Source organism: Cibotium barometz, chromosome 8, assembly GCF_041138505.1.
Source record: "Cibotium barometz isolate CiBa-2024 chromosome 8, ASM4113850v1, whole genome shotgun sequence".
In the NCBI taxonomy this organism is placed as follows: domain Eukaryota; kingdom Viridiplantae; phylum Streptophyta; class Polypodiopsida; order Cyatheales; family Cibotiaceae; genus Cibotium; species Cibotium barometz.
Window position 1 is genome coordinate 56,281,571 of NC_141053.1, and position 15,809 is coordinate 56,297,379.

At 43.7% G+C, this 15,809-nt stretch overlaps 1 protein-coding gene across 3 annotated transcripts; it reads left to right on the forward strand.

Annotated features, from left to right (window-relative positions):
• The first annotated feature begins 2,293 nt into the window (after positions 1-2,293).
• LOC147636442 (GCN5-related N-acetyltransferase 2, chloroplastic-like) lies at positions 2,294-15,232 on the forward strand. 3 transcript variants are annotated; one of them, XM_086801880.1, is made up of 9 exons: positions 2,559-2,612; positions 2,758-2,828; positions 2,944-2,974; positions 3,437-3,566; positions 3,641-3,707; positions 14,061-14,095; positions 14,194-14,274; positions 14,480-14,565; positions 14,647-15,232. In XM_086801880.1, the coding sequence occupies exons 3-9, from the start codon at positions 2,970-2,972 to the stop codon at positions 14,732-14,734; spliced, it is 492 nt and encodes a 163-aa protein (XP_086658006.1). In that variant the 5' UTR covers positions 2,559-2,612; positions 2,758-2,828; positions 2,944-2,969; the 3' UTR covers positions 14,735-15,232. The 3 variants fall into 3 exon arrangements, with proteins under 3 accessions (XP_086658004.1, XP_086658006.1, XP_086658005.1); XM_086801878.1 differs by lacking the exon at positions 2,944-2,974 and having other exon boundaries at positions 2,294-2,612; positions 2,758-2,943; positions 3,486-3,566; XM_086801879.1 differs by lacking the exon at positions 2,559-2,612 and having other exon boundaries at positions 2,800-2,974.
• The last annotated feature ends 577 nt before the right edge of the window (positions 15,233-15,809 follow it).

The following is a 15,809-nucleotide window of genomic DNA, read 5'->3' on the forward strand; positions in this document are numbered from 1 at the left end:
CAGAAACAGATTGCAGAACTCGGAAACAACTCAACAACAAACACACAGTCGCCTTTCCTACAGTGTAAATTTCACTTCACGCGGCAGCCCGAGCTGCAAACTGGAGCTTGGTGCAGGGCATCTCCCCGGCAACGGCGCCAAAAATGTGCGCTTTTGCCGCACGAGTCGTAGCTGGGGACTTGCCGAACACCGTATGCGAGCCACGAATGGCTGCAAGCATATAACCAGGAAAGCAAGCTCAAACAGAATGCAAGGGTGTGTCACTCACCGCTCAAACCACCGCCGTGAAGGATTCCCGCATCGCAGCAGTGAAGGAGGAGCCGCTGTCGTCACCGCTCTACCGCCTCTCCGCCGTCGCCGTGCCACTACGCAGTGCTCGATCGCTCTCTCACTCTCTCTCGCTCTCTCACACACGCAGGAGAAGGAAACCAAGGAGATAAGGCTAGAGCACTCTTGTATTCAACACATGAGAATAATGGTTTTAGGGTTACATTTGACTCTTATAGGTGACTTGGCCGTTCACACATGGGCGCCCATACATGGCCGGTCGATCCTAACTCTTATCCTATTGATATTCAAGGTGCGCCTCTCATCGGCAAATCACCTAATCCCTTTATCCTTTGCATATGGTGCCGACAAGCCCGGCCCATGACTCAGAATAGTTAAACTAATTACATGACGTAAAACATAGTACGTCTCAATGTCCATCACATAGGTTAACAATATATACATACATATAGATATTTATAAACACACACACATATCTACACATTTAAAAGTACGCAGGCACACACACATACACATTTATAAACACGCACACACACATATATCTAGACATTTAAAAAAACACACACATATCTAGATATATATCTGTGTGTGTGTGTAATGTATCTATCTATTTACACACACACACACAACTATATATAAGCGTGTATTTTTATTTACATTTACACACACACACACACAACTATATATATATATATATATATATACATATAGACATTTATAAACACACACACATATCTACACATTTAAAAGTACGCATGCACACACACACACACACATTTATAAACATGCACACACACATATATCTAGACATTTAAAAACACACACACATATGTAGATATATATCTCTGTGTGTGTGTGTATCTATCTATACTATATATATCTAGATATATAATGTGTGTGTGTGTGTGTGTGTAATATATATCTCTATACTATTTATTATGTGTAAGTTTTTGTGAGGGGAGGGGACATATGGCAATTGGAAGCGGGCCAAGTGTTGGGGTAGGGGAAAGAGAGAAGGGGGTGGGGAGGAGTCACGTGTTGGGCAGAGGAGAGAGAGAGAGAGAGAGAGAGAGAGGGGAGGCCACGTATGGGAGGGGGGAGAGAGATGGAGAAGAAGAAGGGGGGGGGGAGGGAGAGAAGAACGTAGAGGTATGTTGAGAAAAGAAAATTTAAATAAATATTATAATATAAAAATACAAAGATATATAATAAATATTGATAATAATAATATGTGAACATATAATAAGTAAAGATATTAAATAAACATATATAATAAATCTATAATAATGTATGTTTATTTAATAATAACAATACGTGAATATATGATAAGTAAGGATATTAAATAAATATATATAGTAATACATAATTTTAAATAAAAAATTAAAGAGATATATATATATATATATATATATATATATATATATGTAATAAATGTATAATAATATATTATAGATATATGATTAATAAATAAAAATATATAAAATAAAAAATTTAAAAATTATTTAGTAAATATATAGTTTATATAATTTAATATTGATATGTAACTCAATATACATATAGTAAATATATAATTGTATTATACTAATATTATTTTATAAAAACAATTCACATACACATACGTATGCGAACACACTATTACACACGTGCGTGTGGAGGGGGTGTGAGAAAGAGAGAGAGAGAGAGAGAGACAGAGAGGTATTAACGTCGGTAGAATGCAACACGAGGGCATATACGACCAACGGTGGGACTTGAACTCGGGTGGATCATGGCCTTTATAAGAGAGAGAGAGAGAGAGAGAGAGATAGAGAAAGAGAGTTTTCTTTTGTGTGTGAGAGTGCATATGCCATACGGGTGTGAGGAGAGATAATGCATGTACATTTGTATAAGTGTGAGAGAGGGTTGTGTCTTACACATGTGACATACATAGAAAGAATACATGTGAGAGAGACACACATATATACGTCTATGTGAGAGTTCACAAGCACACACAAACAGACACACACATATACACACACATTGCATAGATGCACACACGCACACTTGAATAGACATACAAAAACTTCATGCTTACTCTTCTGCCTTATTTTCGTCTTCAAAGCAAAGGCAGCTTTTCTGCAAGGAATCATCCTTCTGTGCTTCCGTTCTTACTGAAGCAACGCCATGGGCAAGGACAAAAGCTGAAGGTGAATCCCTGTCCAGAGTAGGTCCTCGAAAAGAAGCTAGAGCCACCTACAATGGCGTTGTCGCTCTGCCTAGCGTTTCTCCAAAAACAAGTGCCTTGCTTTCACACCCACCCTCATTCGGTCGTGAAGGGCCATTTTCAGGCAAGAAATTCAATATTACCGGTCTCTCTCTCTCTCTCTCTGCGTGTGTGTGTGTGTGTGTGTGTGTGTGTGTGTGTGTGTGTGTGTCTGTGTCTGTGCGCCGCTTTTCTCAACTCGTTGGCTGCCTTATGATGACAATGAGCAGGGAAGCTGGGATGCCTTGAGGTGGCTTAGTGTCAATACGAAGAGGGGCACATCCTGTTGCCAACAACACAGGTTGGTTTGGGTGCCCTGCAGAGCATCTCAGACAGGAGGGCAACCCTTCTGGAGTTTCATCCTGCCACGCCGCTTCATCTACAGTTCTGACATCGCAGATGTTGACACCGTGCAGGTGACGCTTTCTCTGTCGACCACGTCATGAGGTAACTAGTTGGGTACCCATGATGCCAGCCATGCCATGCATTTTATCTTTCTTCTTCTTTCATCTAAACCTTGTTATTCTTTCGTTCTGCCTCCACTCATCATCCCCGTCCATGCTATGGAAGCGGCACCGGATCTCGTTTGTTTCTGGGATGGCCCCTGTTACATCCATGCTCATCATCCTTGGATGGGGCATCTTGTCTCATAGTATGAGACATCATTCCTGCCCATACTTCAGATGGGCACTTAGGCTTGGACGGGATCCCTTCCATAATGGGGATGCCCCCCATGCCTACAATGGCGTATGGAGGCTCCCATCATATGCTTGATAGGCCTGGGCTCTTTTCTGTAACCCAAGACATTGGAATGACTCCTATTCGTTGGACCTCTTAGTAACGTATAAAGACGAGTATGCCTGATGATAGTTGACATGCTTAAACTGTTTCGTCGTCGCAATTCTGTAGGTTGTTCTTTGCCTTCTATCAAATGAAACTTCAGTGCGTGTTTGTTCAGTTGAGTGAGTTGTGGGCCAAGACTCTTGATCTCACGAGGGACCCTCACGAAATTGCAAAAGCTGTTAAACACAGCTACACGGTAATGAAAACCTTGGTCAACATTGTTTAATTTATTTTGTTTAATTAACCCTATTAAATTACTCCATCTGGCAGTTCGTGGTTGTGTTAGAACAAGGCGAAAATTTGGAATCTTCTACGGGCTTCCGTAGGAAGCTAGTTGGTATGTCAAGTTTTCTATTACCTGTGTTTGTTATTTGAGTGTTTTTTTTTTCACAGATATGAGTGTTCTTGCATGATATAGTGTAAAATGTTTGTATTGAGCAACAATTTATACCTTCAGGTTAATGGCTCTAGTGTAGTTCCTGTAGATACATGGGACTCTTGAACTAGTGTCTGCATATTATGGAGGAAACCTGAAACCTTTTTTGTGTGTGTTTTAAAGCTAGTCAACTACTATCATGAATGCCTTTTCATATCGACCATCTAGCTTGGCGCTTTTCTGTGAGGTGTAGTTGATAAGCAGACTAAGGCTTACGGGGTCCATTCTACATCTGCTAGATGCCATGCGAGATAAGACTGTACACAGAGCAAGACTAATCACAAATGTCAAAATCAACCCAAATGACACGAAATAGAAATATCCACATAGCTTATTCTTGAAAGAACATAAACATAAAGATATCCCCTCCACAACCCCACGTAGATTTATTCTTGAGAGAACATGAACATAATCTCCCTATCTTGATATGATGTCTGAGATAAGTTGCCTTGAGTGCTCTCATAATCTGTGTGTATAAAGTTGCTATTCATTTGTCCGCGGAAGGAGGACATCTAGTTTCTTCAGTAATGGAGGCCTTGAAGAAAGGCCATTTTTATTATTCCCACCCTTTCCATCCTCCTTTCTTTTGTGAGAGAATTCTATCCTTCTGTTTTAGAGATGAAAGTTTAATATGCTAGAAGTATCGATTTTATTGCAAGAAGAACTTTAAGGATACTAATCCAACATCCACCTGATATTTGGAAGGATGGAAAAATCAAATTAAACTTCTGGTTTGCAATTTACTTGAAATGAATGCATATTTTCTATTCTTCTCTGCACAAAATGCTGAATTCCTGCAACCTATCAAATGTTTGCTTGATGTGAGCCAATCTTAGGTTTAGAGGTCCTTATATAGGGGTGAGCAGACTATGACAGTTGCAGTTTGAGTAGACCAGGTGAAGAGGGAACTTGGAAAGAAGCCGTAGTGGAAGCCATTCGTTTGCAACAAAAAGAAGCCAAGAATGCAATCCATTGCAGAGTGAGGAACTGAAGAATGCTGCGGACTGTGGAGGAAGAAGACCTGAAGTGGATACATGATACGTGGGTCATGTTGGACAGAATGTGTAGTAAGCCATACCTTGCTAGAGATCAAATTATTCACTTACACAATCAAAACACTGAAAGTAAAAAAAAAAACAGGAAGAAAAAACGTCAAAACGCACAATGGTGTAGTTGAGCATGCTATGCATCCATTCATACATGGGCATTTGTGAATGTCATAAATTTGAACACCGCACTAGGGATAAAAAGAAACAAGATGGTCCCTCCCCTCAAGGTATCTTTAATGCCATTCGAACAAAAGCCATTTCTCTATGTGCATCAACTTCCTAGATAGAGGAACTCACACACACGTGCAAAGTCATGTTTACACGTATAGAAAGCATAAAGCAATACTAATGTAACAATTGTGTTGAGGATCTCGCACTTTCACTTTACTCAAGAAGCACATTTGCATAGGATATCTCCTTAGTGTCGTGCTTGCTTTATATAAGAATACCATTCATAAGGTTGGTTCATATACACAACATAAATACCTAGGTCAAGGGTGCTGAAACACTGATCAAAGTTGGTCAACTCTGGCAAGAAAAAGAGTTGGTCTTTCTATCTTAAGTGGACATTTGCCCAACTAGCTATTGTGTGTGTGAGTGATGTTCACCCCACACTTGGGTGTGCCATGCAGACATAAAACCTTAATTATGTGTCGTTTTTGGGTCCCCCCCCCCTTCTCTCCGCTTGGCGCTTTCACTCGCCATGATTTCCCTCTAGCAGTCCTCGATTTTGATGGGGGCACCACCTCTCATTTTCTTAGTTGGTTCCTAGGGCGGTTGACCTACTCCTCCATAGAGCACTACAATGGTGGACCTCTTCAGTGGGTGAGGATTCTTGGCTTTCATGATCATAAGTGGCACATAGACCCTCCTCTGGCCATGGTGGCCCGTGACAGAACTTAGCACCTATGGCTATGGGAGAGCGGACCTCTGACTCACGTCCATTGGGATCCACGCAAGTGAGAGTGGTAGGACCCTGCATCCTGGAGAGCCCGACCACATCGGCGAGGTTGGGCCATAGGATCCAGATTCATGAGATTGATCGTCTGTCTGTGGATGAATGCACTAGACAACTGTAACTTGGTCCCAAAGTTCTTGAATAATGACCTTGAAAAATGCGAGGTGAACTTGGAATCCATGTCTGATGTAATGGTGGTAGGCAAACCACAAATGGGGTACCAATGCTTGAGAAAAAGGTGGGCTACGTCCTCAGTCGTGGCCGTATGCTTGCATGGGATAAGCATGCAAAACTTACTGAAGCGATCCACAATGAAAAAACACTGATTGTTACGAGATCCGGTGGATGCTAGTAGAGGCCGTCAAAGTCCATAGAAATGTCGATGAAAGGTCCGTCGGCGATAGGCAAAGGTTAAAGTAACCCAACCTTTTTTGTATGTGGAACCTTAACTTTTTGACAAATCTTACAAGCTTGAACATGTGAATAAACATCACGCGTCATTTTTGGCCAATAAAAGGACCGTTTCAATTTCTGGGGGGTACTGTATGTCCTCCAACGAAGGAGTCATGGGCATCATGGAGAAGAGCTGGTCGCTTTTCTCGAATGACACATAGGCGGTTCTTGTAGAACCACCAACCGTTTTGCACTGAGTAATGGCCAGACTCAGAGGTGAGGGCCAAACTGTATTGAGTACCAAACTCAGGGGAATCGACATACTGATCCTTCATGTTATCTAAGTCTTTTTCAGTGATTTCGAGAATGATAGACTTCTGAATGGTTTGGATGTTGGCCTTTTGACTAAGAGCATCTGTGACTGGGTTATGCTTACTAGGATTGTACTCGATTATTCCTCCAAATTGTTGGAAGATTTGACTCCATCTGGCTTGCCGATTACTCCACTGGGCACTTGGCATGGTTTGAAGCCACTTAAGTGCTTGGTGGTCTGTTTTGACTGTGAAAACCTGTCCATAAAGAAAAGGCTTCGAATGTTTGAGCGCTGTGATCACACCCAAAAGCTCTTTGTCATAAACTGAATAATTCTTTTCGGCGACATTCAACTTTCTACTATAGTAGGCCACAGGTCTATTGTCCTGTTGAAGAACTGTACCTATCGCTACATTGCTGGCGTCGGTGATGACCTCAAAAGATTCATCCCAAGATGCTAACTTCAAAACAGGCCCTTCTGAGGCTTCTTTTTGGTGTGCACGGAATGCATCAAGCGCCTTGCTTGTAATTGTGACTTTCTGTCTACGAGTCTTCACCTCCTTGAGCAAGTTGGTGAGAGATACTGCAAGGTTGGAAAATTGGTGAACATGAGTGCTGTAGGCTTGGCAAATACCTACGAAAGAACGGATCTCTTGGGAAGTTTGAGGGATGTCCCAATCCAAGATCTCTTGAACCTTTGAGGGGTCCAATTGAATCCCAGCGGAACTGATGCTATAGCCCAAGTATTGAACCTTTGTAACGCCGTGAAAACACACTTACCAATGAGGACTGCGAAAATCTTGGACATCATTTTATTGAAGGTTGCGGGTGCATTGGTAAGTCCAAAGGGCATGACTACGAACTCGTAGTGACCACACTCTGTCTGGAAAGCTGTTTTTGGAATGTCAGCTTCAAAAATGCAGACGTGATGGTAACCACTCTTGAGGTCGATCTCAGTGAAAATTTTTGCATCGTCTAAATGCTCCAAAATGTACTCAATCCTTGGCATAGGAAACTTAATCTTAATGGTGAGTTTATATGATGCCCTGTAGTCTACACAAAGGTGTGCAAACTTGTCCTTCTTTTGGACAAATAGTACGGGTGTAACATGCGGAAGCTCTGGGGAGTCTTCTTTCAGCCCTAAACACTCTTGGAAACCTTCTGATGCAAAAACGCACCATCTGATGCAAAAACGGAGGTAGAGAGAGAGTAGAGAGAGAGAGAGAGAGTGAGAAGTGCTGGAAATTCAGTATATACTATGGTACAAAAAGGGTACATATCTTGCAGCCCTTGGCTGCCTTCATAAAAAGGTGGTTAACCTAAAAATCTGTCCCCTATGGGACCTCTAAGGATCCAAACCCCTAGTGGGATCGAATGAATAAGACATTGAGCAAGGGGGGCTATTTATAGCCCCTTGGAATACATGGTGAACTGGCCGACTGCTGGTCGGCCAGTTACAAGTTCATTAAAGCCCCTTTAATGCAGCCCGACTGGATCTCATCCATGTTCTTGATGCGCCTGCTGCTGTCCACTCTGCTGACTTCAGCCGACAGCTATTCTGGCAACCAACATCCTCTTTCTTGCAGCCGACAGCCCTTGTCTGGATTCATGTGCTTCAGCCGTCTGCTTCCCTCCATGATCCCACTTGTCTTGCTCCATGCTCACCTCAGATGCTACACCTGAAGCTCCTACATTCTGGTTCTACCTATCTTCTACTGGTTCATGGTCTTTATCTGTTTGCCTCTTCTGGATCTAGCCCTGAGAATGTCCATGGCATCTGTGATGCACATGACATCCCCCTCTGCTAAACTTGATGACGGGAATCCAACCTGCTCTTGGATGACTGTCATCATCCCAATCCTGTCCCGAAGTCCCTCTATCATCATCCATCCCTGGCAAACCTTTTTTTCTGAAAACCCGGCCTGTTCTCCAAACCACTCTGTCTCTGATGAAGATCTATGCATCTGGTCTTCCTCTAGTCCACAATCCATTCTTGCCCTGACTCTGAACACCGTCTTGGTCTTCATTCCTGGAACTGAGTCTGGCACTCTCACATCACCCTTGGAGGATCAACCTCCCTCGGGACCGTTACCTGAGAACCTATCTGGCTCAGGGTACTGCCATCCCCATCTGGCACTGTGGAACACCACCAACAAACCTCCTGGAGTTCTTCCCGATTTGTGTTCTTGCCGTGGGCTTCGAATCCGTGTACTTTCATGTACCTTGGACCTGTACACCATCATATGGGACTAAATCAGCGTTTAGCCTGGCTGAGCCTAATGCTCTGAAGACTGATACCAATGTAACATGCGGAAGCTTTGGGGAGTCTTCTTTCAGCCCTAAACACTCTTCGAAACCTTCTGATGCAAAAACGCAGGTAGAGAGAGAGTAGAGAGAGAGAGTGAGAAGTGCTGGAAATTCAGTATATACTATGGTACAAAAAGGGTACATATCTTGCAGCCCTTGGCTGGGTACATATCTTGCAGCCCTTGGCTGCCTTCATAAAAAGGTGGTTAACCTAAAAATCTGTCCCCTATGGGACCTCTAAGGATCCAAACCCCTAGTGGGATTGAATGAATAAGACATTGAGCAAGGGGGGCTATTTATAGCCCCTTGGAATACATGGTGAACTGGCCGACTGCTGGTCGGCCAGTTACAAGTTCATTAAAGCCCCTTTAATGCAGCCCGACTGGATCTCATCCATGTTCTTGATGCGCCTGCTGCTGTCCACTCTGCTGACTTCAGCCGACAGCTATTCTGGCAACCAACATCCTCTTTCTTGCAGCCGACAGCCCTTGTCTGGATTCATGTGCTTCAGCCGTCTGCTTCCCTCCATGATCCCACTTGTCCTGCTCCATGCTCACCTCAGATGCTACACCTGAAGCTCCTACATTCTGGTTCTACCTATCTTCTACTGGTTCATGGTCTTTATCTGTTTGCCTCTTCTAGATCTAGCCTTGAGAATGTCCATGGCATCTGTGATGCACATGACAACGGGTGCAGCAAATGGTGAGAAAGATGGCCGAACGAATCCGGCTCGGAGAAGCTCTGATAACTGCTTTTCTAGCTCGCCCTCTAAAGTATTGGAAAGACGATAGGGGAACCTGCGAGGAGGTTATGATCTAGGGACCAAATTGATATGATGGTCCCCAGGATGTGATGGGGAGAGACTGGGTGGGAGATCGTCCCTAAGCATAATGTCTTGATGTCTAGACAGGAGGTCTGCTAACTGTGGGACTGGGGATGAAGATGAGATAGCCGTTATCAAAGAGGTAGAGGCTGTCTGAGCACGAACATAAATCAATGCTCCTTCTGCTCCCTCGCGGATAGCCTGTCGGGCCTGGAGATGAGAAAGCAACGGGATGCCAAGAATGCTTCTATCCCCACGAATCATGATGGGCTCAGGAAAACCTTTACAGATAGTTAAAGTATCCTGCCTCCAATTGGGAATAGGCTCATACTGATGAAACCACTGGATTCCTAAGATCATGTCACACCCCAATAGAGGCGAGACATTGAAATCTCGTTGGAATGAGGCCTTTTGACTACAAAGGCAAACTGCTATGCCTTTTGAGATATGTGGGTGTGGAGACCAGGTGTGAACCCGTTCACATCCAAATGATATGGCACTAATGTACAACTCATTTTGGTAGCCAACTGGGGAGAGATGGCGTCCTTAGAATTGCCCATGTCAAATAGGACTACAAACTGGCGGCCCTTGGCAGAGCCATAAGCTCGGATGAGGCTTTTTTGTGTAGCCTCGCTCTCACCCTCTTGCTTAGCATCAAATACCACGGATGGCATAGGATGCATAGAAGGTAAAAGCTGAAGTGCGTGTGGTAGTAGGCGGGGTTGGAGGAGCAGGAGATGCTATGGCAACTGTCAAAGAAGGTGCTTTGGAGGCTTGCTCTGCTTGCCATTTCTGGCAATCCTGCTTACCATGCCTAATAGTATGACAGAAGAAACATGTGTTCTCTGATTGGTACTTTCTTTGCTCCTCTGCAGAAAGATAGTCTCCAGTGATGCTTGCTTTAGCCTTTTCCTTAGGGGTTTTCTTAGGCTTGGATTCCTTATCCTTCTTGCCCCTTGAACTAGAGCTAAGTACTGCTGTCCTTAGCATCCTTAGAAGATGCATTACCTTTTCCCGACTGCGAAGCAGATTGCTGCTGTTGGGGTTTGGTACTAGATTGCGGTCGCTTAGGCTTGCCTTCGTTCATCTTCATTTCTTCATTTTGAGCCAGAGTCAAAGTCCGGTCATATGTGCTGGGTTCAAAGTTACGAACTGTGAACCGGATGTTAGGATCTAATCCACGAATGAATTGATCCATCTTGGCCTACTCAAATAATCCTAACTGTTGTGCTAAAGTTATAACCTTACCGGAAAACTGAAGCACAGGTGACTCTTTCTGTCTCAGTCCATAGAACTCATCTGCCAAGTTGGTCAAATACTGGGGAGGGGGAAATCTGGTCTTAAGGTCATGAACAAAGGTATCTCTGCGAAATGCTGTGACACCTATGGTCGGGTCTGTATGAAGACTAGACCAATGTTGCCACCAAGCGACTGCCTCACCCGTAAGGTGGGGAGCCGCTACGTGGACTCTTGAGAATCTGTGATCCTAGCTAAAGGAAAATGAATATTAAACTGATGAATAAACTGATTAACAGCTAAATGATCACACTTACTGAAGTTTGGTCGAGTTCGGATGACGGTAGTCGATGTCGCGGGATTTTGGCTGGTGGCACCTATGGGTGGGGAAACTGAAGAGAGGCGCTAGTACTTCAGATGTATGGCCTCCTTTTCCCTTTGGTATTTGAGTAACATGCACTCTCGATCGAGCTCTCGTTGGTGCTCCCGAGGGGCGAGTTCAGCTTGACGCCGGTCTTCGTTAATCTTGCGTTGGGCTTCCTCATAGTCCCGTCTGTCTACTTTTTCTTCTCGTCGTCTGGCTTCATCCTCTTGTCTTTGTTGTTCTATCTGAAAGAAGAGGGTGACGAAGTCGGGGGTAATTTGAGGAGTGGGTTTTGTTGTTGTTGCCTCCAAGAGTTGGAGACGCTCCATAGGAAGCTGGTTCGGTGCTCGGAGTAGAGAGATGGTATCTGTAGTAGGCGGAAGAGCAAGGTCTCCTTCGGGGGAGACATCTTCTTGTGCTGATGTGTACTCTCCTCTGTAGACATGTTACTGAAGTCGGTGGTCGTGCTAGAGCGAAGTTTGACTATCCAAGGATGCTCTCACGCTAGGATGCGGTGTGTGTGGACAAGTGAATCTGATACCAATGTAACATGTAGCGGAATTATACGTAACGAAGGATCTTGTCACACAAGTCTCACATCGCCTTCTTTATCGTGAGTTTCGCGAGTCTTTAGTAATCCACTTTTATCACTTCAAACTTTAAGAGATGAGAGAGAGAGAGAGAGAGAGATTTGAACACCTTATTACCCACTGAAGGGCCCCCTCCTATTGCTAGGAGTATTTGCTTTATTATCTTTGAAGAGAAAGACTGAGGGATTGACTTTGGACTGTAGATAAGCCAAACGCAAGACCTTTGAAAGACCAAGAGTCGGGTTGAATTGTACATGGTTGTAGAAGCACCAATGATGACTGATCTTAAACCTATGTACTCTTCCAATGGAATGATTCGCAGATTATGGTTGGGAGATATTGCCTTCTTGCATGATCCTTCTGATCAGGAATTCTTATGAAATTCCAGCATTCAATGTACTTTTTAACGCTTTTACAAACAAAGATTATCATATAATAATCCATGAATATTCAGGTGAAAAAGTGTAGCCATTCATATTACACCTTTTACTTAATAACCAGAATGTAGGAAGCTTGCAAATCTGAGGTTGAGAGACGGGGCTGATTGGGACTGTTCTAGGCTGTGAATGTATGCTGAAAATGAATGTATGAATGTGTTTTATCTTCACCGAAAGGGCTGTAGCAAAACGATGCTATGAGTGAATGCTGAAAACGCAAGGTACCGTAGTGGCTGAGTGCTAAAGGTGCTGCGTTTTGATGAAGATGGGCTGAATACTCAATCGTAAATGCTCCTTGGGCTGAAGGATGAAACGCTCGAGGCCAATGATTATGATATGAATGAGTGAATGCAATGATTGCTATTTATATGCAGATGCTGCTGGTCGGCTGGCTGAAAGCTGGCCGACTGCATCATGTCTTGCATAAAATAGATAATGTTGATAATAATATGATTAAAATGCCAGATAAATGTTATAAAATGTGGGAAAAATACTCGATGATATTTTGAGTGTTCTGCAATGATCTAGATGGTCTATATGCATATTGGATGAATGATATTCAAAATGCAGACATGATCTGATGCAAACCCTAAGGCTTATATGACTTTTATATGCATGAATGATTCTCTCCAAGTGGGTTAAGGGACTTTGACTGATTGATTGACTCTCCAAGGCTGAGGAATGACCTACGTAGCTTGTGCATGACATATCCTGGATTGAGGATCACAATGGGGTGACGGCGTATGACAAGTATCAAATCCTAAAGGGTTCTACTGTTGTACAGTGTTGCATTGATGATGAGCCATCTTGTCACCGTGCACTACAGTGCAGAGTGCATGTGACAATAGTTTGGCACAGCCTTGGTCTCCGGCATGAGCTTGAGATGGGAGATCATCAGCTATGGATGGCCATGCATAGCTGCATGGCATATTTGGCGGGCCTATTGCAATGAGGCTATCGAGGGTACTCTCACCCCTCCAGCTGAGTCCATCCGCTCCATTTGGACTGACATCTTGAATACCCTTCATGGTCGTGGGGGAAGCTTTAGGGTGGGTCGAAATACTGGTTCAGGAGCAGGTGATGGAAAATGGAGGTAACGGTCAGCGAGAATGATAGGCTGGGGACAACATCATTGTATGATAGATGGAGGAGGTTGTGGGATGCAGATTTCCGCATGGAAAATAGAGTGCAGGTTCAGGCCTTATCGGTGGGCATTTTCCAGCCCTGTCCAGATGCCCAAAGCCTGGGCAAGAGCTGGGCATGTGAAAAGGGCTTCAATCGGGGTAATTTCCTCCCAATTGTGTCCTTTACTGATCTGTTTAAGGGAGAGGAGGGGGAAACAGGAGCGGGGGGAAGGTTGTGCACTGGCTTCCTTACAAAAGAGGGCATTACCCACTTGTTTGTGCAGTTTGCCATAAGCTCCAGAAGCAGAGAGCGTATTCCAGCACCTGAACCTGTCCAAAAATTGCAATCCAAGGTGGAGATTTTTAGACACTTCATTTCAGCAATCGTACCTGCAGATTTTGGAGGAGAAGAGGCTGGTAGAGAGCATGTGAGGTGTCTGTTTTCAGATTTCAGCCCGTCTTTTGCTTTTTACCTTCACTCTCTTATCAGTAAAAATCAAATACCCTGAAAAGGAAGTGGATTGTATTTGCATCCTGGTCTTTGGCACCTAGTGCTCGTGTTGTGAATGGATTTGTTTTTCATACATCTCACACATAGCTCTACTCAATTTTTGAACCATAGGCTGCAGATTATAAGGTCCATCCTTTTTCTGTGGGGCAGGTTTTGGGCGTGCAGTCTCAGATGGTGCTTTTATTGTATGTGTGCCTCCATAACCTCTGAACTTGCTTCTTGCAAAGCTACAAATGGCTGAGACATCGATCTGCCAGCGGTCTGAATCCTGCTTACCATACAGGCAACTATATGTGACGTTGCTGTGGACCCTGCTTATCAGAGGAGAGGAATTGGACGTAGGATTGTGAAGGAGCTTGTCAAGGTCAGTACAATCTGCAATGCTTTAAGAACGTAATGCTGGGGCACCTTTCTTCTTGTTGCAGCTGATGTTGGTGCAACCTAAGCACAAATACAGTTGTACCCGGTGCTTTTGGTGCTGCATTAGGAAGACTACTTCATTGACTTTTCCACCTTAGCCTTATTTGATCTTTTATCACATTTAACATTCTATTATCAATAACGGACAGGACATGAAGCGAAGAGGAGGCCCAACTGGATTCGCAGTGTTTCCACCTCCCAGAGCACGCCGTTTCTTTTGGACCATTGGTTTCCGGTAAAAGTGTATGCTCCCTATTTCTTCTTAGTGTGATTACTTGCTTGAATCACATCTACTTGGGGCTTGTATTTCGTGCAGATCAGACAAACAATTTAGATTTATGACGTATCGTGGAAGGCTGGTTGATAGTGCAATTCAAGAGGAAGACCAGTCAGAGCCTGAATAAGTCGACATTCCTTGTGGCAGAGCTGTGAGAGTTTTGCTATTAGGGAACCATTTCCCCTCAATTGTTTTCCCCCTCAATTGTTTAAACGCTTAACTCCCTGGCTACATAGGTTGCATAATTTAATACAGGTGATAGTAGAGAAGGCAGCAAAACGCCTTCAAAGTAAGATAATAGTTAGGTGTTTGGTTTTGTGTAACGTGACAATTGGCTTGGAGAAGGGATGGTATTTTATGCATTTGCATCGATTCAGTGCCCCTTTTTTTTGGCCATTGAGTAATGAACTTGGGTAACCTCAATGAGCAACGAATTTGATTAATGTTCTTAGGATTTTTGTTCATCCCCTACCCAATCTCTCAATGTGGTTATATGGAGCTTCCACCTTTGCTCATCCCCTACTTGTAATAACTCTTTCAAGGGGAAAAGCACCTTTGTTTTTCGGCCAGATTGTCATACAAAGCTGGGGCTTATCCAACGCTTGACTAAGCCCTTCATTTCTGCTTGTTAAGCCTTGAACAAGAGCTTTATTGAGGTGCTTGTGTGTGTGTGTGAGTGAGCGAGCGAGCGAGTGGGCGAGAGAGAGAGAGAGAGAGAGAGAGAGAGAGAGGAGGGGGCGGGGGGGGGGGGGGGGGGGGGGGGGGGAAGAGGTGTGTGTAAATATAAATATCTATATATATGTCACATGATACATATGTTCGCACGCATATATATATATATATATATATATATATATATATATATATATATATATATATATATATATATATATTACACACACACATACACACAAATGTATGTAGGGAGCCGATGCAACAGTAAATATGGTGATGGTGGATGTATGGGCAATGGATCATTAAGAAGAGCCACCAATAGTAATGGCAATGACCAAGTCGCAAAGATCTGTTAAGACTGTGACAGGCAAGGATATTGACTTAGAAGAACGGCAGTAGCCAGAACAGTGAAAAGGACAACAAAGGGTTCGAAAACTAATCACTAAACTTGTGCAGAGTGAGGAAGGAACAATGCGGATGATGTAGGAAAGCCCGCTTTGGAATGAGCATGTTGGCACTAATCCAGA

Bases quoted from the DNA above. Each gene is read 5' to 3' on its own strand.
- LOC147636442 (XM_086801878.1), top strand. From the start codon at position 2,523: ATGGCGTTGTCGCTCTGCCTAGCGTTTCTCCAAAAACAAGTGCCTTGC. The intron at 2,613-2,757 runs GCAAGAAATTCA...GACAATGAGCAG, and splicing joins TCGTGAAGGGCCATTTTCAG to GGAAGCTGGGATGCCTTGAG. The intron at 3,708-14,060 runs GTATGTCAAGTT...TCTGTGGGGCAG, and splicing joins CTTCCGTAGGAAGCTAGTTG to GTTTTGGGCGTGCAGTCTCA.